Source organism: Aplidium turbinatum, chromosome 5 (assembly GCF_918807975.1).
Source record: "Aplidium turbinatum chromosome 5, kaAplTurb1.1, whole genome shotgun sequence".
Taxonomy (NCBI): Eukaryota; Metazoa; Chordata; class Ascidiacea; order Aplousobranchia; family Polyclinidae; genus Aplidium; species Aplidium turbinatum.
In genome coordinates this window covers 20,174,435-20,199,282 of record NC_137476.1, presented here as the reverse complement: position 1 = coordinate 20,199,282, position 24,848 = coordinate 20,174,435, and the positions used below count along the sequence as shown (strand labels likewise).

At 37.1% G+C, this 24,848-nt stretch overlaps 2 protein-coding genes across 2 annotated transcripts in view; one reads left to right on the top strand and one right to left on the bottom strand.

Moving 5' to 3' along the window:
• Window positions 1-16,640, top strand: part of LOC145770259 (sphingosine kinase 1-like) — a 29,173-nt gene extending 12,533 nt beyond the window's left edge. The window contains exon 7 of the mRNA XM_082581858.1: window positions 10,069-16,640. Within this exon, the coding sequence (XP_082437984.1) occupies window positions 10,069-10,879 (811 nt within the window). The 3' untranslated portion in view covers window positions 10,880-16,640. The remainder of the gene's footprint in view (window positions 1-10,068) is intronic.
• A 1,893-nt stretch (window positions 16,641-18,533) lies between these two features.
• Window positions 18,534-24,541, bottom strand: LOC145771014 (uncharacterized). The gene is made up of 3 exons (XM_082582755.1): window positions 24,291-24,541; window positions 22,445-22,578; window positions 18,534-20,332 (listed from the first exon to the last, which is right to left on the bottom strand). The coding sequence occupies exons 1-3, from the start codon at window positions 24,539-24,541 to the stop codon at window positions 18,534-18,536; spliced, it is 2,184 nt and encodes a 727-aa protein (XP_082438881.1).
• Window positions 24,542-24,848: the final 307 nt, after the last annotated feature.

The window sequence follows — 24,848 nt, the reverse complement described above, 5'->3', positions numbered from 1 at the left end:
TAACTGGGGAGCTGATCCCATTAGCTCTATGGGACGAACATTCGAACAAGTCACTATTGATGAAAAGGAAGCTTTGGCTAGAACTCTGCTGCATTTAAATGCAAGTTTCCATGGCCAGGTTACAAACAGGTTTGGTAATGGATACGATAAGCCAGAGCTGCCAGACATTGTCATTGTGCTCCTATGCAAATGCCAGCAACAAAATGTTATTTGAACTTTTGCACATTTCAACAACTTTTCATGTCAAACACCCGAAAGAGTGGGAAATAGATGATGGCAATGCTTCTGCTAATGGTATCATAAGTGCACTCAGAGTCTGTAATGACACAGCAGAGAGAAGGGTAAAAGTGGTATCCGACTTTCTTCATGTAGCAAAACAAGAAAAAAATCCGCAAAACTATATTCAAGCGGTGGAGGAGGATTGAAGAAAGATACCAAATCTTAGAAAACGTCGCTTATCAACACAAAACTGCCTTTGCGGAAATTGTGTTAACTAAGACTCACATTGCCTGTTTGGATTTATTGATATAGTACAGGTATGCATGCAGTTTCTTTACAATTGAATAAATTTTGTTGTGCATAAGCCATGAAATTGTATTCTTCAGAAGCACAGCTCAAGAAATGCAACAATATCGCCTTTTCACAGGAAAATAGTTCAAAATTAGAACTACCGCCCTCTAGTGGTAATATTTTGCAAAAATATTGCTAAAATCAAATTCCTTACCCATGAAAATGGGGGGGTGCATGCAAGTTCCATAACAATATGATGAGTAGTTTTCAAGATATTTTAACTTTTCTTTTTACCACTAGGGGCAGTATTGTGCAAAAAATGAGTGACAAAACTTGAATATTTTAGGATATACTTATCCCATTTCTCCAATTTTTTTTTTAAACAATTCAGAACATCATAGGGCATCCTTTAAATATACCCCAATATTGCAAAACTTATACACTGCCCTCTAGTGGCAAAATACATGAAAAATTTCAAAAAGTGGGCCTCAAAATGGCCTCGGCGGTGGAGGTAAACGTCGATGAAAATTTATGAAACTTCATATTTGTGGTCTTCTGATCTAAACACAGTACCACAAAAAAGGTAAGCATGGTGAAACCAAGATTTAAATTTCATGGGGCGCCTGCAACACCCTAATGTACCGGTACAGTATTTCCAAAGATTTTATCACGTGGAAAATAACTGAAATGTGGTCATGAGAAAAGGAAATGTTGAAATACTTAGGGTAGGTTATTTTTTGTTATTTTTTTTGTTTATTTTATTTTGTCTTCATCCAAAGAAAGTTGGAAACCACTGCCTTATTGCATTGTATCAACTTTTAGACTTTTTTCAAATATTTTTAAGTTGCATGCTAGGAGTATGCAAGTTTACTTTTGACGTTCCAAGTTATTTAAATTTTACCTTTTTGCTGTTGCTACTGCTGCAGTGCTGAGTAAAGTTGTGAGTCGTTTATTTTTAAAAACATTTTGTTTAACCTTTAAAAAACGATTGTTTTTTGCACTAACAATCTGTCTAAAATTTAAGGTTGGAACAACGTTTGTACTTTTGCTTCCCTAAAATATATCTTCTGAAGCAATCAAGAATGTCACTAAACTTTTCGTTAAAATTTTCTTTTAACTTTACTAATTATTATTCATGAGCATGCGCAGTAGGGTGGAGTGAATTTTTTTTTAAATTTAAAAATCAATAGTTTTCAAGTCCTGACAAATATGCCAAAAACACCAGAAAAAATGAATTTGGGCCTTCCCACCATTTTCCTGCCGGTAACCAGCCACTAGGTGTCTCAGGTAACCCCAAAACATGAAAATCTTCATAACTTTTGAACCGTACGTTAGGAAGATGGTTTTGGGTTTAAAAGAAGCAGAATTGCCATGTTCTTATCCAACTTCTAAGAACTTTTTGTTATATATATTTTCACAAATAATGAAGTTATTGAACATATGAACAAAAACCGAAAGTTTACCATATGCGAAACAATAGCCTAGCCTATGATATTAAGGAATATTCTGCCATTGTAGAGTAGTTTGTTTAGCATGCAAAGATAATGTTTGCTGTTCTAGGAAAAATATTGATTCAAATAAACTCTATTTGAATAAGTTGACTGAAGCTTATTCAAATAGAATAGATAAAGTATAGTCAAAACTGAAGCAAACTAATTCATAATAAGTGATGCAGCAGTCATGATAAATGAAAACAGTTGTTAGTTGAAAAAATGTATTAAACGATTGGAAATAGTATAAAACAAAATAAATAAAACGGTTAAAAAAACAAAAACAACATTTAAAAAAGATGGTTTAAGTTGCCCTACTGCTGCATGTGGATTGTGGAAACGTTTTGTCTTAAAAACTCGCAAACACTTTAAAGGGTTTTTTCAATCGATAGGAACGCGACAAACTTCCGATGCTGTTTCTCTGTAGAAGTAGTTAAATCATATGCCTTGAAGTTGAATTACCTAGCGTATGGCCACTGAAAAACGTTCATTGTCGACACTACAAGCTTAGTTTCCTTACATGCATACATGACACTTACACTTATACACTTACATGACACTGACACTTACACTTACACAGACACTTACATGCAGGTAGTCAAAACTTTGTGATTTTAACTAACACTTTTCTTGACATAAAATGTCTACAATGTCCTCTGCCCTGGCGCCTGCTGGTTTTGTTGGCTTTTTTCTTTCCACAAAGATAAGAGTTAAACTGACTGGTAAAGCGGCGGTCGAATACCCTTGTGGCAGAATTAGTGGTGCGATACTGACGAGCCCAGCCTCATGGGCGAAACACGGTGTCTATCGCTGTCAATTCTTGCTACAATCGGCTGCCGAGAAACATAAAAAAAGGTGTTAACATAGGAATTCAGAAATACAGTATGTACAATACTTTTTCACTTTTCTCCCAAGGTGTTGGTGTTTTATTCCACAGTCAGCTATATTTTTCACCGTACTGTGCAATTGTGCATGCTTTTATTTCTGGCATGAATATATTTTATGAAATTATACGTCATATTTTAAAGCATAAGTGACAAACTGGCAATTAATGAAACGAGAAAAGGGGCTCGTCTGAAAATTAGAATATTTTGTATTTGCTCAAACCACACAATCTGGATGCTGACTTTTTGTACATCGATTTTAAATTTTACTATGCTTGTTTAGAAGTAACAAATACCTTTCCTTAAGTTTTAGCAAAGTTAATTCAAGGTCTTAGTGTTTTGCTTTCATGCCCAACCTAATTTCTGTAATGGGACATTCGTTTGGATACGTTTGAGATATTTTATCGATTGCAGATTGGAAGCGTGGTCAAGTCAAGCATTAGTTTATTTATAGTCAGATACACAATACATCAGCTATTATTTCTACTTTTTATTATGTTCTTTCCGTTAGCTTATTGCAGACTTTTTGGGTTTTGTTGAGCCAAAATAAACTATATTGAGTGTAGGTTAGTTAATAAGCAAGATTGTGATATCTTCTTCGTGTTTGCCATTTTCAGGTGAGATACTAGGTGTGCACTGTGCAGCATGATAAGACAAGCAATCTTGCATGTTGACGATAAACTCTGCAATTGCATGCCACAATTCGCCATTGATTTTCGAATTTATGATTTTGTTTTTACTTTATTGTTGTTTATTTTATAGTATTAGTAGAGCTGATCGGAATTGAGCAACAAACTTTTTGTTTTGGTAGAGCATACGTTATAGCGTAGCTACAGCAACGTCCTACCTAAACTCATTTGAAAATAAATCAGAATTTATTTATTAGGCTATTGAATTTACACATACTTTGCTCTTCGTACGAACACGAATATTCGTCATTCGTAAGCCGTCCGTGTTTAAATATTTTCTTCGGAAAGCTTTGTGCGTTTTTTGTACTATTTTGAAACACGAAGATTTTAATTTTAACAAAATATTTTACAAACAGCCAAAATTTCTCTAAAATAATTGCACGAATATAAAAATAAATTAATTATTCATGTGTTTTTGACATATAAAAATCTTCGTTTTAGTATTATGTTAACTATGCCAAAAAGACGTGCTTGTACATGGTAATCTTTCATTTAAACATGAAATATGTTATTTGTTTATCTTAAGTTTAAAGCTTTAAGCCACCTCTTGGCGAGTGCATTGGAATAATTGTAGAATTTTTTTTCTATAGAAGATTGGTGCCAACATAATTAAAACGGTTTCGCAGCAACATCGTAAATATCAGTGTGAATACCAGAAAGTGATATGTTTGGGTGTAAAACTTCTTGTTGAAAGTGGTGTGCTTGTTTAGCTTTATTCATCAAAGCAATTGTCCACATGGCAGCATTTTAATAAAACCTACATCCAGTAGTGGCAGATGTCGTGACTTTTTCTTCACGCTGCTTGCTTCTTTACCGTAGTAATTTTATTACGATTGTGTTTTTCACTTTGTTATTAATTGTGTAGTGCTTTTCGTACTTCAAATTTTTATAGCAAATAAGTCGTATAAAACTTGACAGAACGATAAATTGGCCACTATAATATATAATATATTTAATAATAAAAATATGTCAAGTTGCTGCCATTCTGAATATGGAACAGTTTAGTTACTTGTGGCTTCAAACAATGAAACCAAGCTTGATCAGTAACGATTAACAAGTAACTTGTTACCAGAATACTGAATAGCTCTGCATGGAATTTAATTAATTCTATCTGATTCTGTGTAGAATTGGTAGCAGCAGCAGATTTTTATTTTTTTACCCTATGTCTGATTCAAGCAGTTTTTGTTGTTGATAATAATCGATGAATTAGGGATTTATGGCATCGTGATATTGAAGTGAAACCATTACATCACTAGCTATTTTCCCAACTGCGGAGTATATTTTGCCACTGGACATTTCACCAAGGCCAAAACCCCTAAACTATTTTCCATTGTAGATATTTTGTGATGTGCGAAGATTTTTTACTTACCAATGTGTTGAATTTCCGTCACCTAGCATTCTAATCACTAACTCATCAACTTCACTTTGTTGTTAGGCAAGACTCATACATTTGAAAAAGAAAGTGTAACTGTAAGCTATCAAGCAAACAATAAAGCTACCCTACCATTGATGGCACAACTAGGCCATAGTGCAATTAAAATGCATTGTGTTGACACAATGTCTCTTAACACAAATAGTGTTTTATGGATTTGGTGCAAATAAGCGGTGTGTTTGTCTTTAGATTGGATGATATGTTGCAAAAAATGCGTTGCTGTGTCTTAACTTAAGATATTCTAGTGGCAATTTATGAACTTTTTTCATGCAAAATAATACTCGTTCGGAACGATTAGTTAAATTAAGCTACTCGATTGCGAAGTACAGTATACAAAAGTAATACTAGCATTGTCTTGGCTCAGTGACTCTTCATTTTGCAACAAGTATAGTTTATGGGCACTTGTCCATGGTTGCTCTATAACTCCAGTTGATCATCTATGTCCTGATGTTATGTAAACGTGTTTTATCGTATTAGCATGTGTTATAGATAGTGGACAGTCATTTCTCTTGCATGAAAACGGTAAAAACATGAATTTACAAAAGCAAAATTCGTTTGTGTATAATGTTATTCTAGCTTAGCCTGAGCACTGAAGTTAACTTTAAATTAATACATTTGATACTGTTACTACAGTAACTCTATATACATAGCCTAGTATTCAGAAAAATAAAAAAAATGATTATAAAGTGTTAATAATACGAAAGATATATATTATGCTGATGCATTGCATGTTTTCAATGTAAATCCTGAAATTAATTAAACTAGTAAAAGTTTTTTGTCAAACACGAACTTTTTGAAAAATTCATTTCGCACTCTTAATTCTAAAAGATCATGAGAAACGTCATTTTCAATACCTGCTACATAATTTTGTCAGCGAAGTATTGACACTCTAATAGAAAGAATCTGTTTGAAGCAAATGAATATTCTCGCTATGCCTTTTTTCATTCCAACGCTAGGTGTTTCGAAAAAATTTGACATCATTGTACAGTCTTGTAACTTTGCCAATTATCGTTTTTACGATCTCAAATTTTAACAGTATGTATAATACAGATACAACATGATTTTTTAATTTTTAGGCGTTTTTCTTTTTAGATGTAAAAATGCCATACAATAGCGTAGAAAAAGCATTTTGTGTACTGGAGTATGCTAGAACATGGTCGAATAAGACCGTGCAGCGTGCATTTGCGCAACGATTTGGAAGAAAAGGACCAGATGGCCAAATATTTGGACATGGCATAAAATGTTCGAACAAAAAGGTTGCTTGTGCAGAGTAAAAGGATCTGTCCCTTTTTATTCAAATCGTTGCGCAAATGCACGCTGCACAGTCGTATTCCACTGTGTTCTAGCACAGGGGTGTGCAACCTTTATTACAGGAGGGCCAGATATGAATAACTGGGTGAAACCGCGGGCCGCACGTTTATTTAACATATGATTTCTAGTAGTTGCAGGCACAAAAGAGTATTTTTTTGTTATTCATATTATTCTTATATTAGCGGTTATCTCCTTCCAGAAATAATAAGTTAGGACGCATACATTTCTGAAGAAAACTGCTATTCAAATTTATTGTCACACCGTCTTTAAACGAGCTCAGTGAGAAGTTTGCAGCTGGCTTCTTTTCCCGACGGCTTTTTCCAAATTTACTTTAAAGGGTAGCCTACTATACTTTACTTTAATACTTTACTTTAATGATCGCAATTCGAAGTCCATTTTCCAAGTGTTCGTCTGTCAGAACCGATCAATAGGGAGATTTCATGACGCCCGTTTTAGAAAAAAATGTTCGCACAAATACGTTGAGCCAAAAAGTGCCATTTTTGAAGCCATGGATTTTTCAAATGTGGAAAGTCATCTTAATTGAAATGTTTTCGGTAAAAATCGCCAAGATTCATTTCTAAATACTTTGCTTTCAAATCCGTTTTCTCTTGAAGATCAATCAGTTCAAGTTATATCTTCTGGTGCTTTGTTAATGTCTGTGTTGAATGGCGAAGCGAATATACCAAACAAATGTTCATGAGATTTGAAGTCCTTGAAACAAGCCAAAAATTCATACAAAAATTTTTCAAGTTGGTCAGCAAATTCAGTTTTCTTCTCATGATGCATTCCATAGTCTCTTAAAGTTGGAAAGTGGAAAAGATTTCCTGTCTGTACGTGAGCTTTCCAAAGTCGTACTTTGTTCATAATGCCTTTTATGTGACCATACATTTTTACGTTCCAAATAATTAAATACAATGGATTAGCGGTGGCCGGTGGGAAACTTCTAAAATGGTTAACAGAAGGTGCGAAATCTGCAATAATCCACTCCACAATGAATTGTTCACACGTACCAGACTAAACTAAATTATAAACACGTTTCGCGGGCCGCACACAATTCAAAATTGGCACACCTTCACGGGCCACATAATTTTTCTTCACGGGCCGCACGTTGCACACCCCTGTTCTAGCATACTCCAGTACACAAAATGCTTTTTCTATGCTATTGTATGACATTTCTACATCTACAAAGGAAAAACGCCTGAAAATTAAAAGATAAAATTTTATATTGTATCTGTACATACTGTTAAAATTTGAGATCGTGTTATAAATGATAATTGGCAAAGTACAATGATATCAATTTTTTTGAAACACCCTGGATATCACGTCTTCCAACTTTTTTTCTGGCGACTCCTTTTAATTTTCTAAATATTTCCCCGACATTTTACCATTAAAATGTTAAACAGTGTGAAATATACATTTGTGATATTTATTGAAAGGGTGAATTCAAATGAAAACTAAACACAAGTTATTGGTACTCGCTTACTGCGCTCGCTTACTGCTTCACACGTAGCCTACTGAAAACAAAAAAGCAAAAACATTTCTTCAGTGTGGTCAGTGCGGCTGCTTTCTACTGCAAAGCAAGTCCATTCGTGGCTCAATGTTTGTTAACGCTAAGCTCAAGGCGGTTTCAATGTTAGTTTGGATGGAACGGTATTTTGTTTGATTGCCTTCAATGTTGAAAACGCTGACACGCACAGATACGTCTAAACAAACGGCAGGAGTGCGGTTCCTCCCGAGTCAGATAATGGGTGATGGTGGATATTCCGCTCTAACGTTAAGCCAAAAACTGTGAAGCTTTATTTTAAGCTCTAACTTTGAAGACATATCAGCAAGTTTTCCTGTGATTTAAGAAAGGGGTGCTCGATATTTTGTTTTTGCATTGCAAATGGGGTTTGGTATTGTCCAATTTGCATTGCAATAAAATTTGGTGTTGTCCAATTCTGGAAGAAAACACTTCTGAAATTGTTTCAACGTACTTGACAAATGGTCGATAACTACATGCTTAATAACGTTTGATTCCACATTATTCTCTTAAAAATTCTTCAGTAAATGAAAACATTTCAAATAAATAAGTTTCAACCTTTTGTTTCCACATATGTTTAATTTAGTTTGAACATTTCAATGGAAAAACATTGATGTTTTCTCTAAATTAATTGGAGGGACAAATTAAGTTGGTTCAGTTTTTCAAGCAAGTCTGACAAATGGCATGATTTCAAAAGCCAGATGCCATTGCGAAAATGGTGGACCAAGTCAGAATTATGTTTTGTTAGAAAAATCATGACTTTGTTTTCCAACGTTAATTTTTTATTTAAGGCTTTGGCTTCACCTTACTTCACTATGCAGTGCAGTAAAAGGGTTTTAAATTTCGATTCTATTTCACCACATAAATTTGCGAAATACGGGTATTGATAAAGTTAATAAATTTCACATCATCTTGCACAAAAGTGTTAATATGCAGTATTATACTTTGTGTAAAATTGGCACACTCTCTACGACCCTACGCGACCTCCAGTTTGAGAAGCCCTTGTGACATGTAGCATACATCCTGATGTAGATAATGCTCAACAACACGAACTCGATATGAAAATTGTGCTTCTCATCCCAGAGGTTTGAATCACTGAGATCATTTGCTAAGGTTTGAAAACAAATGTGGTTATTCCCTGAGGGGACTGTGGATAAAGAGTAAAATGTGAACCTTGTATATCTTTGGCGTGATATTGGTATCTAAAAAACATTTGCACGTCAAGAATATCCACAGTGGAAATAGTCTTTTTATTATCGATATGCGAATGGCTTGTTGTGAAAATCCTCATTACCACGTGAGCCTAATCAGTAATCAAAATACCCTAATCCCAAGTATTAAAGTAACAGAAAAGCAGACCACGCCTGATTGATAAGCTTGTTTATTAAATTCTTTGGAAATACTGGCCAATACATAGATTCGCTTTTTATGAGGTTGACCAGTGTCACTTATGAATATTTTACATGTCATACAACTTAAGTGTATAAATCAATATAATTATAGTAACAGCACTGTACTACAAAAAAAGTGCCCAATATCAAGCAAAATAGCCAAGCAGATCGAATTGCACCAAATACAATAAATTACTATTCGCAAAAAACCTTAACACTGAGGTGAAACAACTTGTTTAGGTTTTTATGAAATGATAACCTTAAGTGTATATCTTTGAGAAATTTCCAATGTCCCTTATAACATAGTGATTTAAGGCAGATCTTTTGTGAAAGCTGTAAGAGTCAAGAAAATGATTTGGTTTTGACATAGGCCTATCTTCGGAATAGGCAAGGAGCTCAAGCTGTATTACAGACGATTAACTTGACAGTTGTTGGTCTGTTGTTTTTCTCCAATTGCATATTAAAACTGAGATTTATTGCAAGCGATGCATAAAATTCATGTTTATTATTCTATAGAGCACGAAACACCCTGAACACTTTTTAATTTACAAAACGTCTTAGCCAAAATTGAGATGAAAGCAGATTCACGTATTTTTCACCTTCCAAGCTAATTGACATCTGTCGATAGCATAGAGCGATTCACTGATGTCAAAAAGTAATTTCCAGTTCCCACTAATCTTCAGAATTATTGTGTAGTGGTTTACATTTTAATCATAAAAGTTCTGTTGTAGAATTGGCCAGTATTTTTCCAAACCTCACAAATTATATTTGTTGATTTTATAGCAATCTGTTTTTCATACAGCCGTCGTTTTTGTAATGGTTGTGTGTATATTTTTCAGATTACATCCTCAACACTCCTTAATATGGTCATCCGTGTTTCAAATTTGTCGTGGGAATATTGAAGCATTAGATGTTTTGTCACTGGAAACCTCAGCTACTGAACGTGAAGAAAAGAAAACGTTATACGGGATGCTCGGATGTGTAATTGGCTTGATATCAGATGTTGACATAGAAAGTGAACGGTTGCGATTTCTCGGGGGAACAATACGTTCAAACATTTATGCAGTGATGAGGATAGCAAGACTGCGGAGGTACGACATTACTCTTAGTTATCTTCCGACGGAGGAAACCTCTCAAAGCCCAGGACAGATTGGTCAAGTTCAGAATGACATACCGCCAGAAGCAAATGACCGTTTAAAACACAGCTTACCTTTATCACTGACCAACCAGGACTCGTCTGAGGTGGTAAATGACCTGCTTCCACCTTTAAACCAACCAGTCCCTCCATTATGGCGAACGGTTGAGAATAGTTTTCTTCAAGTTTCAGCACTGAACTTATCCCATCTTTCGAATGATGTCGTTTTTCACAGCGATAAGAAACTTGGCGATGGCCAAATTTTACTTTCGATGCTGAAAGGGACCATGTCACGTCGCAATCTTTTAAAATTATGGGATCTTCTCGAAAACGGGTCAGGACTATCAAATTCTAATACTTCTGATGAAGTGACTATAGTGCCTTGTAAAGCCTTTCGCATTGTTCCTCACACAAAGCATTCTAAAATTATAACAATTGATGGAGAAAAACTTCCATACGGTGCTTTTCAGTGCCAGATTCATAAAGGCATGCTCAGAGTGTTTTGCTTTAATTAAGGAATTGTGAACCCTTAACGCTTTTTACCAATTTCTCTTTCATGCAGTAGAATGTGCACAAGTATTAAGGTCAGCAGAAGCTTTCTGTGTTGGTGGAGTAGTTTTTGATTGGCTTTACTTGAAAGTTAAACTTTGACTATTGCTTTCGTATGTTTAAAATTTTATTTAGCTTGTGTTTTCTTGTGCATTCTTTAGTTATTGCGACTTCAACCAATGATGTAGGTAAAAGTAACAGTCATGGGAGGATAATGCTAACTCTAAAATCGTTTTGGGACAAGAACGTATTCAACGCAACCCCGCAGTTAGTTAGGTGCGCGTTGTAGACGATATCTCGATTGACAAGCTCAAGCTATGATCTATGCCAGGGCTTCCCAAACTTTTTTGTTCACGATTCCTTTTAATCTTCATAAATTGCCATTGACCCTTTGCGGTTAAAATCATAAACAGTGCAAAATATGCATTTGTGATATTTATTGCAAGGCTTAATTTGAACGAAAACTAGAAAAAATATACCCGTACTTGAAGCTTAGCCTACTAGTTAACATGTAGCCTACAGGAAACAAAATCAAAAAGCAAACACATTTATTCCGTATGATGAGTGCGAGTGCTTTCTACTAAGCAAGTCCAACCGTGGCTCAGTGTTTGTTGATGCTGGGAACGGTATTTTATTTTGATTGCCGTGAACGTTGAGAACGCTGACTCGCACAGATACGTTGAAATAAACGGCAGAAGAAACAGGCAGCAGAAGAACGTGCAGTTACTCCTGAGTCAGATAATGATGGATCTTCACTAGACAAAAAGTGTGAAGTTTTTTTTTCAGAAAATTTAAGCCACACTCAGAATCAAAAATTAGATCAAATTTTTTTCTGTGATTTTATAAGAGAGGTGCTCGATAGCTTACTTTGTTTTTGCATAGCAAATGGGTTTTGGATACAATCTCTTTTTGTATTGTCCAACTCTGAAAGAAAATGCATCTGAAACTCTTTCAACAGATATTACAAATGGTTGATAACTAGAGGCTTAATAACGTTTGATTCCACATCATCGTTAGCCGAAAACTCTTCAGTAAGTGAGAACATTTCAAATGAATCATTTTCAACCTTTTCCCAGATGTTAATTTTTTTATGAACGAGCGGAACGATCAATTTTAGACTTCAAAGTTAAACATTGATGTTTTTTCCTTGGAAAGACAAATTAAATCCGTTCAGGTTTTCAAGCAAATCTGACAAATAGCTGCGAAAATGGACCAAGTCTTAATTTTTTCCCGTTAGAAACATTACGACTTCATTTTTCAACATTTATATACCCTTTTTGAAGCTTTGGCTTGTGAAAGCCACCTTACTTCACAAAGGAGTAAAAGGGTTTTAAACTTTGACTCTATTTCACCACATAAATTTGCAAAAATACGGGTAGGCTATTGTCAGTTACTGCGCGACTGTTAACAGTTAGCTTTTATAGCACTTAGCATAGAAGTGTTAATATGCAGTATACTTTTTATAAATTGGTCTATGGGACCCCTGAAGTTCGTTACGTGACCCCCAGTTTGGGAAGCCCTGATCTATGCAGCGTACCGTTAGCACTTTGTAACAATTTAAATACATCTACTTGAAAAAAATCTAGTATTTGCCAGGTGATGTTAAACGCGACTTTCTACTGAAGTTTTGTCGTGGTCGATTAGTTGGAACAGCTCGTTGTAACGACGTGCTATTGTGGTGTGATGTTTTGGCTGAAACAAGTTTTTTGAGTCATTTGTATGTGTGTTTTCAGCTGAGTGGTGGCACTTTCACTTTTGTATGTTCCAGTGATTAGCATAGTTGATAATCACGCAGTGGCGTACGCAAGAATGTTTCATTGGTGGGGTTTTGAAAAAGTTTCATGAAACCATTCTAATCGTACCAACATTTAGTTCACGGCTGAAACGAAAGTGGGCCTATGACAGGTCACTAAGTGCTTTGCTTTTACTTTGGGTCAGAAAAACGTGGGTGGAAGATGACAAAAATCTCTACAAACCCTGTGATTGATTATTATTTATTTATCAAATAAAACAAAATTTTGAAACAGGTTGTGTCTTGTTTGAAACTCCTAAGTGAAAGCAGTCAATTTATGTTAAAATAAATACTTTTTACGCAATCCCACGCATTTTTGTCTTGACGCTTTCTACCTTGCAGCCTACGATTTTCATGCATTGGCATTTCATGTTTCTTTTCAGCGCATATCGAAACCAAGTTGCTAAGAACTCGAAATCCAAGAAGATAAAAGAATTTCCTGTCAAAATGAAACAAAACATTGTTTTAGCAACGTTTCAACGTAACATTAAAGTTGCTCATGCTAGGACTTAGGAGATGTCCAATCAAACGGTGGAAACTGTTTCCTACTAAAAAATAGGCTAGCCATCAGCAAAAAACATGAGGTTTTTGCTTAAGCTGATGGTGAGCCTGTGTCCACAATAGGCTACGATTAAGCTTGAACCAACTGTACTAAACTTTTAAACAACAAAAGCAAGTAAAATATTTAGAAATTTTGATGCCAGCTACTCAATTTTTCATTTTTGTTTCGTCGCAGATAATTTCTTGGCTGCAATTGCTGTTTAAAAACGTGTTTATAAAACTTGATTTACATGAAGACTAAGAAAAACGGAGGATAACGCATTTCAATGAAGACATTATAAGCTATAAAACACTACAAATATCAAGCTCAATGGGGGTTTAACCCCCACCCGCCTCCCTATTGCGTACGCCCCTGTCATCACTTAGTTCGATGGGCAAACTACAGCCGATGGGCCAGCACCAGTTCGGACAAATAATTCTCAACCAATCGAAAAATGCACGATAAACAATAACTTGGAGTTTAGCACTAAATTTAAAGTTTTTTTATGCTAATCAGACCAACCTGTCAAATTTTAAAAAGTTTTCAGTTGCAGTTTATGGAAGCAAAACAATCTTGCCTGCTTGATTGTTTTGCTTCCATATCTATATAAGTTCAATTTTTTTTGTGACGATGAGTTTATTTCTACTTTGTTTCTCTGTGTAAACCAGTGGTTGCCAAATTTTCCGATTTACATAAGAAAATAAGAAGTATGCGATATAACAAGGTTTGCATAATATTAATCCAAAATCAAGAACTTTTTTATTTTCCAAAGTGGCAGAAGTTTTGTTGCACCAATACTACGAACTGTATTTCTGAAATTGAAAAGAAGAACTAGAACGTCACGACAGATGTTGCATCACTCGGCAAGAATAGATCACATGAGATGGTACGTGATCCATTTTGCCCGAATGGTGTAACATTAACATCTGTCTGCACTTTGTGCTGCCTAATATCGACTGGTGCTGTGCAATTATCCAACTAGAATTTGTAGTTTGGGACGATAAAATGTCTAACCCCACTTGTGTATTCGGATTTCATGTTAAGAGCTCCATACAATCCAAAAAGCTTGGTTTTGTCAAGGTGTTGCTGTTGTTGTTCGAATTAATGCAATTTTTAGTCCGATATTGTTTCTCAATAATACCCGTTCGTGGTAAAACGAAGCAAACGCCCCATGAAACTTATCATTATTTCCATGTAAAGGCTTGAATATGAGCTCATTTTGAGCACGGAGCATGGGGTCTTAAAAAAGCCGCTATCTACACTTGAGTTGAGGTAGGTAGAGCACTGGTGCAACGATTTTGGCTGTATCTGTGTTCTATTGTAACGGTACTTCAGAAAAAGGTATGCTTTTATTTGTGCGTATTTCGTAAATTTTTTATACTGTACCAGTTTCCCCTAGAAACCATAGATACACAAGATATTGTGGCGTTGAATTAAAGTATATCAAACCCACAAAGTTCACTACAATTGTTTGTAAAGTATCACAAAAAAATGAAGCTTGATGTTGCTAGTGTGATGTAAGCTTGCTCGACTATGATATTTGCATTACTTCCAAGAAACTCTTGTCGACAGGCTATTATTGAACTATAATTTAAAACGGATGTACCACGTGAAAAGTTTTTTTTTGTATGGCAGCAACGCATTTATCACAAAGTATAGAAGCCGGCAGCGTTGCACAACTTCTGAAGCGATAGTATTTAAATAAGTTATATTATTTTTATGCATAGTTGTGTTTGTATTTATGTATCTGTTTGTCTATAGTAGGGATAGTATCGATAACTTTATACCTTTGTTTATCATGCTCGTATTGTGTGGTGAACTGAACTGACACTACTCACCACGATCTCTTGTAAGGTTCCTTGTACTAAGTTTGTCACACTCTCTCGAAGCTGCTTGCTTGGCTAATTTTCTTTACTTATTCTTCCCGAGTAACGTCATCTTATTTTTGTCTGCATTTAGAGATTCTAAGAATTTTTCTTTGTACTTTACACAAGGATTGACTCATTGGTCTCTTTGGTACTCGGTATTGCTTTAAGAATTTTCAGTGGAACCAAGCAGCTTGCAACCACCTTGTATCAGCATTTATCCCACTTCTCAATCGTTTATGCATGGGCTGAATGTACCATACAAAACCTTTGAAGAAGCGATTATATTAAAGCCAAGTTTTTCTTTATGTGAAGACTTTCCTTAGTATGTTATTGCTATTGGTACACATCGCTTAAACTTGCTGCTGCACCAACTAACTGTAATGTACGGTATGATTTGGATTAGCTTTCAAATCTACAAATATTTAATTTTGAACTAGATACCGTATTTACTTGATTGTAAGGCGCCCTTGATTGTAAGCCGCATGTGATAGTGTTAAAAAATTAATGTAAGCCGCTCTTGAATGTAAGCCGCAAATACTGTTTACACGCAAAGCTGAAACTGTTTACACGCAAAGCTGAAACTGTTTACTGTTAAGTACCATAAATAAAACTGACAACTCCTTTTTTTCTTTCGAATGCACGTCATAAATGCATATGACAATTTAAAATGCACGTCACAACTTCACAATTGTCGGCATCAGACAACGCAGTATGGCAAAACATCTATGGCAAAGTCGACAAGGAAAAAGGCAAAAACAAAAAGAAAAAATGTAAGCCGCCTTTGATTGTAAGCCGCCCTTGAATTTAAGCCGCAAACATGATGGAAAAAAAACTTTATAAGCCGCGGCTTACAATCAAGTAAATACGGTAGTGCGATAAGGTTTGCTGCTTATCCTCGATATTATTAGAGAAGTTATTTTTGTTTTTTGTGATCAGTTTCCCATGCTTTTCCCATGCGTCTTGCAAGCTGACATTAATTTAATAAACATTGCAAAATGCAAAACATTGTTGGTTGATCAGTAAAATATGGGATTAATGATTGCAGACAAACGAATGAACTATCAAACATGCATAACTTGTTTGTGCTTGGCCTTAACTGGCATGTGCGATTACCTTGGTGTTTTTTCACACAGGATTTATTTAGGATTGTACAGTAGAGCAAGGTTGTCATTCGACCGATCGGTTCCGTATTTATTTTTGCTAATTTTAAAATATAAAGGGATTGCGTAAGGTACGCCAATGCTCCGGGCTGTGGTTTAACGATGCGTATTTTGTATAGAGAACTTAGTTTTACATAAAGTGCGAACTATGTCAACGCCTCTCGAACTTTTTTAATATTTATGTGTGGACATGTTTTTGTGAAAGTGTGTTAGAGGTATATCACCGTGTATTGTTTACTGTCACGGTTTCATTGTGTTGGCATATTTCAAGACTACGTTTTTTGGTAGTTGTTGGACGTTGGTGCAAAACTATGATTTATTGATCTGGTTTTCGTTTGTATGAATATATTACCCGAGAGTCTTGTGACAGACGTTGATGAAAAGTGATGCCAACTGTCTATCTGAACTCATGGCGAAATGAATGTTCCAATCTGGTTAGGTGAAAGAGAAAACCAAAGGCAGTTTTAGTTTGGGCAGCATCACACTGCTTTGAATTGATCACTTTTGTTTTAAATACTGGCGTTTTCCACAACAATCTATTTGCTAAACCAGCTCAGTGACCGAGTGGTTTTGCCCGACTCTGGTGCTGTTAGACCTGTGATCAATTCCGGGTCGGGTCAGGCCGAAGACTTTAAAAACGGTACCGATTGTGCTCTTTCTTACATAACGCAGTGAGAGTAAGTCGGGTAACAATGTGTTGACATATGACATCATAAATTTGATAAAAAATTAAAGATGATTCCTGTCGCTAAAAGATCTGAGCTGTTGTAGAGCAACAATAAGTAAAACCATAATATAGGGAAGGCGGGGAAAAACGGGCATTTGCTATAAAAAAAAAAACTAGATAAAAAAGTGGTCATATACCACCTTGGTTACAAAAGTAGGTGCTCACTGCCTACCTACAATCCCTCCTCGGTCTGCCTGAACCATACTTGCAATTGTTTCTTGTTGTTTTTTGATTTTATTGAGCTAGCGAGTTGGGATAAAAACTTGATTTTGTATAAACTTACAATGGCTTTAACACGACAACTTAAATCCGTGGTACACACTCATTTCTCTAGCTTGCTTTTTTCGATAATGAAATTGATTGATTGATTGATTGTTATGGTTTGTTTTATGTCGCTTTACAACATCTAAGGTCTTTTAGCGACATTCATTATTATAATAGCTATTTAGCACAGTTAGAGCACAACAGGGCATAGTGAAGGGTGCAATACGACACAACACAACATAATACGATACAGTAGTTTAAATACATCATTAGTGGAAAAGAAATTCTTGTAGGAGGTTAGGCTCACGAAAGGCAGGTACTTCTTTGGAATTGCACGCTTGGTGTTACAAACTGAAACAAAATAAGGAAAGCCCAGCCAGCAAATCAATCGCTTTCCACACCGATTCAATGTCCAAAGACGCTGATCGATAATGAAATGAAACTCAACACAAAGGCAGGCAAAATTGTGTCCAGAAACAACGGCTCCCGGCACGCAGCAAAAGGCGATAATCAGTTGTGAAATCTCTTTGCAGCCAGGCAAGCCACGTCACGCAGAACACAGAAACAACGCAAATTCAATGTCAACAAAATTTCATCACAATTTCAATTCTGATCAAGAGGGCAATTGACCCGCCGGAACATTGCGGCCCCTAATTATGGCACATAATTAAATAAAAGTTGAAGTAGAAGGGTCGATTTCCGACATCAATACACAGAAATTATGTACATTAAAACTACATAAAAACGGTGATTGTCCTTTGATAGCAGTGCAAGGCACTTGGACACCCTGGCCACAATGGCCTGGCGAATACTTACACGATTAAGGATTAATATCTACGTTAGTTTCATGAGACACACACAGCAGCAAACAAATCAAACACACTACACAGTAACTAACTAGCTACTTATAATGACGCAAATTACTGAGATCGCTTGCGAATACTTACACGATTAGCATTTACATCATTTGCATGAAACACACAATAGCAAACAAATCAAATGCATTACACAGTAGGCCTAACTAACTAGCTACTTATAACGAGGCCGATGACTGAGATCGCTGTAGAGCATACGTTACTAAGACATGTTCTTGAGTTACGCATGTTGGAGCCCTGCGGATGACACATAGAAATACGCAGGTTAATAACAGGTTTGCGCGGTACATATCTACAATACACTACAAATTTAAATGAAAGGCAAGGGTGGTACAGATGCCTCGACGACACCCGCTAACAACAGACCAGGGCGGGGCCGGGTCCAGAACGCAGTCAAGCATTCCCCACAGGAGCAACGCACGATATATCCCTTAGGACCAGGTCCACTTTGACCTCACCCGATGCCTCATCCACCACTGAGACTGCCACCCTGACGCGCCTGACAATCGGTTTTCCTTTTCTAATTTGGGGGATGATCTCATGGACTCTCCCCAGACGGTACCTCCCTCTCTTAGTTATATCTTCTGGAGAACCAACCACCACTAATTGGCCAGGCTGTAGGCTTTCCACCAAACTGGCCCACTTGTTTCTACCCTGCAGGGAAGGTAAATAGAAAGAGATCCATTTCTCCCAGAAACTGTGAGATAGAGCCAGGTTATACCTATAGTCTCTCCGTAACTCATCTCGGTCATGAGGATTTCCTACTGATGAAAATGGGCTCAAGAATGGGTTAAGGAGGGCGGCTGGGGTGATAACAGTAGAATCCTTAGGGTCATCACAGACAGGGACTAAAGGTCTTTCGTTGACTATTCTTGTGGCACTACCAGTAAATGTAAGAAGTTTAACAAAGTTGGGTTTCCGTGATGAGTTCCCAATAACGTGGGAAAAGGCAATTTTGAATTGCTTGACCATTGCTTCCCAGGCCCCTCCCTGGGCCGGGGCATACGGAGGAATGAACTCCCAGTTAATTCCCTTTTTTCGCAAAGAAGTTTGAATTTCAGAAGACTCCAAAATTTCTGGTAGTCTTTTAGCTGCCGCTTGAAATGTGGTCCCGTTATCTGAGTACATGTTACGTATAGATCCACGCAAGTCTACAAATCTGGTAAATGCTAAAACAAATTCACTGTAAGATAGTGACGTCACAAGTTCCACATGGATTGCTCTACTCGCAAGACAGGTAAATAACAATCCCCATGCTTTCTTTTGGCTTCTTCCTTCCACAAACGTCATTGGACCAAAATAATCTACGCCACTGTTGAAGAAGGGTTTGTTATAGGCCGTGGTTCGTGGTAATGGTAGATCCGACATAAGCTGCCTGATAGGCTTTGCTTTCTTTAATGCACATGGAGCGCAGTCATGCAAATAATGTTTCACCGAGGAATTACCATTTGCAATCCAAAAACGTTGACGAGTAGATAACAGTGTCTGTTGCACACCACAGTGATAGCTATCACAATGAGCGTCAAGGACAACTAGCCGTGTCAATGCGTGCCTCGAAGGCAAAATATGAGGATGCTTCGCATCGACAGTTATTTCGGGAGACTTACTCAATCGACCTTCAATACGAAGTCTCCCCCGTGTGTCCACACAAGGACGATACTTTTTTAGAGAGCGCAACTCCTTCAGGCACTGTTTATCAGCGCCAGCTTCGCTCGAAGCAAGACGTTTTGTTACCACATCGATCGACTCCGGCAGGCCGTCACAACTTAACAAATCTCTATACACTACTTTTTGTACGTAAGAAACAACCCTATTGAAAGCGTCCTCAAGATAGGATGCATTTAACTTTGGTTTTACATACCCATGTTTCTTGCATTTGGATACAATGAACTCCGTGAAAGCTACAAGATAGGCGGCTCTTTTTTTCAACACGTACAAAGTAGGTGCGGTTTCGATCATCTTGCTAATGGAGCCAGCAGTTGCATTTTCACTTACCGTTATCGCCGGCGACAGTTCCATTTTACGAATAGCAGCATCTGCTCCATTCATCGTTGGAACCTCGCCCTCCTGCATGAGAAAAGATGGACCGCTCAACCACATCTCTCTGGAACTTGTTTTGGTGATGGCATTCGGTTTGGTTCCAACGTCTGCCGAGTTGAGATGTGTCGGACAAAAATGCCATTTGCTCACCTCTGACAAGAGTAAAATACAATTTAACCTACGAGTAACAAACTTGCATAATCGTAAATCAGGATTTCTGATCCACTGAAGGACAGTATTCGAGTCACACCAGAAATGTTTTCTAAGATCAGGCAGGTGTAGTGCATTAGCTGCCTGGTTTAACAGTTCCGTAGTATTAAGCGCGGCTACAAGCTCCTTTCTGGCAATCGGCCATGCACTTTGATGCTTGAGGACAACCCTACTTTTGCCAAAAACGAAGGATACACAAGGGACTCCGTTACACAGCCTACGTATATACACAACGGAGGCAAAGGAGTGATTGGAGGCATCACTGAATCCATGTAACTGATATACGATATTATCGTCTGCACAACACGGCTAAATAAATCGCGCACTTAACGGGTTAAAGTTAAAATAAAGAATGGGCCGCAGTATTGCAATATCTCGCGGCACCCTTGAGCATTGCAATTGGCACCCCAGGGTGCCGCGGCACCCCGGTTGGGAACCACTGATCTACAGTTCGGCAGAAAGGCGATTGTTTTTTGACTCATCTGTACTCATCTAAAGAGTTTGAAAGCAGTATTACTACACAATGGCAATGAGATTGGTTCTATTGCTGTTGGACATTCAGTGAAGCTCACTGAATGCTATGAAGATATGAAATTCCTTTTGAAATCTCTTTAGTATAGCCAACACAAATGGAAAATATGTGGTGACTTAAAAATAATTTCGATACTTCTTGGGTTACAGGCCGGTTACACTAAACATCCATGTTTTTTGTGTCTGTTTTTTTTTGAGGGCTGAGACTTGAGGGCTGATGATCGCCACTACACACAAATTAGCTGGCCACCCAGAACAAGTTTTACACCTGGTTTTAAAAATGTCAAATCTGCTGACTTAGTTGATCCACTTTCCTGATTACTTTCCTGACAACTGTGGTGACTGCAGCGAAGAACAGGGAGAGAGATTCCACCAAGACCTTCGCCAGACGAAAGAAAGATACCAAGGATACTGGGACGTAAATATGCTTGCAGAAAACTGTTGGTGCTTAAAAAGAGATCTTCCCAATTCCACACATAGAAGAAAATCTTTGAGGCAACACTTTTTGTCAGCATAAATCATTTGTACTTGTATTTATATTGTTATTGTATTTATCGTCGGAATACCATCATGTGCCGCACAACGCTTTCTGTGGCTATCTTGAACACTTCGTTTTTATTTCACACATTGATGTTGGCAAGTAAAAGGTCCCATACTCAGATACTGTGCTTTGGGGAATGAGAAAATAAGGTTCTCATTATACTAAGCCTTCGGCACTAAGGAGAGTAGGGTGGCCAGTTCCTTTCTCTCGGCCGCCTTTACTTCAGCAACTACGCCCACCCAATTTATTACACCCTGGGTAGAGGTGAGCGGTGTTTTTCAACAACAAGCTGAAGCCGGGAGTCGAACCAGGTTTGCATAATTGGAAAGCCAACGCCTTATCCGTTGCGCCATCCCACCGTTGGCAAGTATTCCGCATTTAAAACACATTTGTGATGTTAAGTGTTTACGTGTCTATAGTGTAACATACTAACTTCTACTGTTAGGTTGAGCGCCGTTGAACAAAATTATGTGTTAGGAAGCTTTCGTGGTTAGGTGTAAGTGCCTTTATTTCAACTGTGTCATTATATTTTTGTAGTATTTAAAATGGCTGTCATTGCAAAAACCTTGCATTCAAATAAAAATACCATCTTGCGAAAATTGACAACATGCATGACCAATTAAGCTACCACAGAAATTAGTTTCTTTATGCACAACAATGACCAAAGCTAGCATAATTAAATATGTGATGAAAAAAAAAACTTGACCTGATTGAAAAAAACTGGTTGCATTTTTGAGTTTAGCGCAAAAAATTGATTCAGAAACAATTAAAACATCTTTGACCTTTGCAATATAATTTTCAAACGCAGCACAGTGATTATCTGCAAAATCGGGTTCACCTCTTTGGTATTCAAAAATTACTCGACGATGATTTCTTTGGAAGTGTGCTCCCAACAAAATGTCGCAGCGCAAGTTTTGTAAAACGCCAACTTTTATACTGCTGCAGAATTTCCCGCCGACAGTGATATCGATGAAACAGTTACCTACGACTTTTTCTTTTAAGTTGTGGGTAGCCATGGAGACTTTGGAGTCGCAGCGTTCAATTTTAAGTTTTAGCTTGTAAGCAGTGTCTCGGTTGATGAAACTAACAGAACCACCAGAGTCGATGTGACGACACCTTGAAACCATTAACGAAGGATTTCATAGTGGCATGAGACAAACAGCGCAGTGCGGATGAATTGCGCACATATTGCCTATTTAAAATTAATGCACGCGGTAAATTTTCGTTTCTAGCACTAGTTGCAACGTTCATCTGATGAAATTGAAAGTAAAAGCAACAACAAACAAGATGGTTTATTGCTTTGTTGTTAGTTTTACTTTAATAAACCATCTTGTTTGTTGTTGCTTTTACTTTCAATTTCATCAGATGAACGTTGCAACTAGTGCTAGAAACGATTAGGGGAGACCCAGGAGAGTTGAGCCGATTTTTCTACTTTGGTAAATCAAAATTTTTATCGAAAATATCTATCGAAATTTTTAGGTTACACAAATAATTCGTTTGGTAACCTGAAGGGTAACCATTCACCTTCATTCACAAAAAAGGAAATTAATCTAACATCATTGCATATATGTGTATTTTGTCGATGAAATAAAAAAGTCAGTTGGCTCAACTCTCCCGCCGATCGAGGAGAGTTGATCATAGTCTCAAGGTGAGTTGAGCCATTGCCTACCAAAACCATATAAACACAAAAGATCTAATACAAAATAATTTATCCAATATTATTCAGTACACAGTGTTACAATGTCACTTGTTAGATTTATTTTTTTCACTATTTAATTCAAAATGGTGGTGTTGCGGTAACATTATCCGCCATCAATGACGGGCCCCGATAGTTTTTTGGTCTAAAAAGTAGTTTAACCCATTTCAAATTGCAACCCAAGCACTTTTCCAGCCGTTTGCGGTCACTCCAAGCGATAGGCTAGTGTAGAAAAGGAAGTGCCCCTTTGGAAATTGTTTGACAGCAAAATAATTGAATCAATAATAATAATAAATACTGTTATTATTAATATCCAATTATCATGACGTCACACACGTTTCAAAAGGGAAATTTTGAGTTCACAATTGCCCTCTGGCCCCCTGCTGTGATCAAGTCTTTTGATCATTCACGTTATTCTGATCAATTGCAAGCTGTTAATAAATCTAATAACAAAAAACTGATTTTGATAATAAGTAAACCAATAGTATTGAGGAGAGTTGAGCCATTGCCTACCTAAACTACGTAAAAGCCATGGCTCAACTCTCCTAGACACCAATGGCTCAACTCTCCTTATGTCACCTTGTTCGGTAAAACTTGAAAGTTTTATTAAAACAGCGCTGCAAAGTTGATAATACTTATCATGATAAAAAGGCATTACATTGACAATATATTACACATCTTAAAAGGAAACTATCTGCTATTACTTTGTGGCTATAAGATGAAAGACTTGTAACTCAGCAATCCACTTTTAGATTTGATTTTCACATTGTGCTACTTCAACAAGCTATACTAGATATAACTACAAAATTGATTAAGTCAAAATGGCAGTAATGTTGCATATGTCACGCAGAGGAACCCAAATATTAGATTTCAATACTATAAATTGAATTTTTTGGGGGTGGATCAACCCTCCTTGCGGCTCAACTCTCCCGGGTCTCCCCTATTGTCCTGATGAACACCCAAACTTTTCAGTATTCGGTAAATTTTCCTCGAGAAAACTTATTTTTGCATACTTTAACAAAATGCCCAACTTTATTAGCCTACAACGGTAACAAGCTGCTTTTTGGGCAGGACATTCCTGCCTCTCAAACGAATCCCCACAAAAGAAGTAATATCTTGCGACGTTGCTTACAGCACTGATAGTAAGCTTAGAATTGTTTTTGTTCTTTCAACAACTTGGTCGTTATGGGCATTTGAGCTCAATGAGACGGCCGATACCTGTAGTTGGTCTCTTGAAGCATGAAAGAGCAGAGTGTCTCTTGTCGCTTGATCAAGGGTGCTTGCTTGAGTGCATGCGTCAGCTAGACTGAGCTCTTGGTTTTCCAACAGGCGTTGTCGAATTGTATCCGAAGAAACGCCGTTGATGAATGCGTCGCGTACCATTTCCTGCTGATATTGAGCCGAGTTGACGGCTTGAAAGCTACATTCTTTGCTCAGAAGCTTTAAATTTTGGAAAAAAATCGTCTAAGGAATGCCCTGGGTGTTGCTTGGGCTACGCGATGCCTCGCAAATAAAATATTAGTAGGCTTTACGTATAAATTTTGAAGAACGTTCAATGCATCGTTGTAATCTTGACAGTCTTCGATGAATTCGTAGGCTACACTTCAAAATTCGCACAAATCGTGAGTAGGCTATTTGCAGGTCATCCAGCTGGCTTTCTCCTTCGTCTTGGACGAGGAGAGAAGCCAAG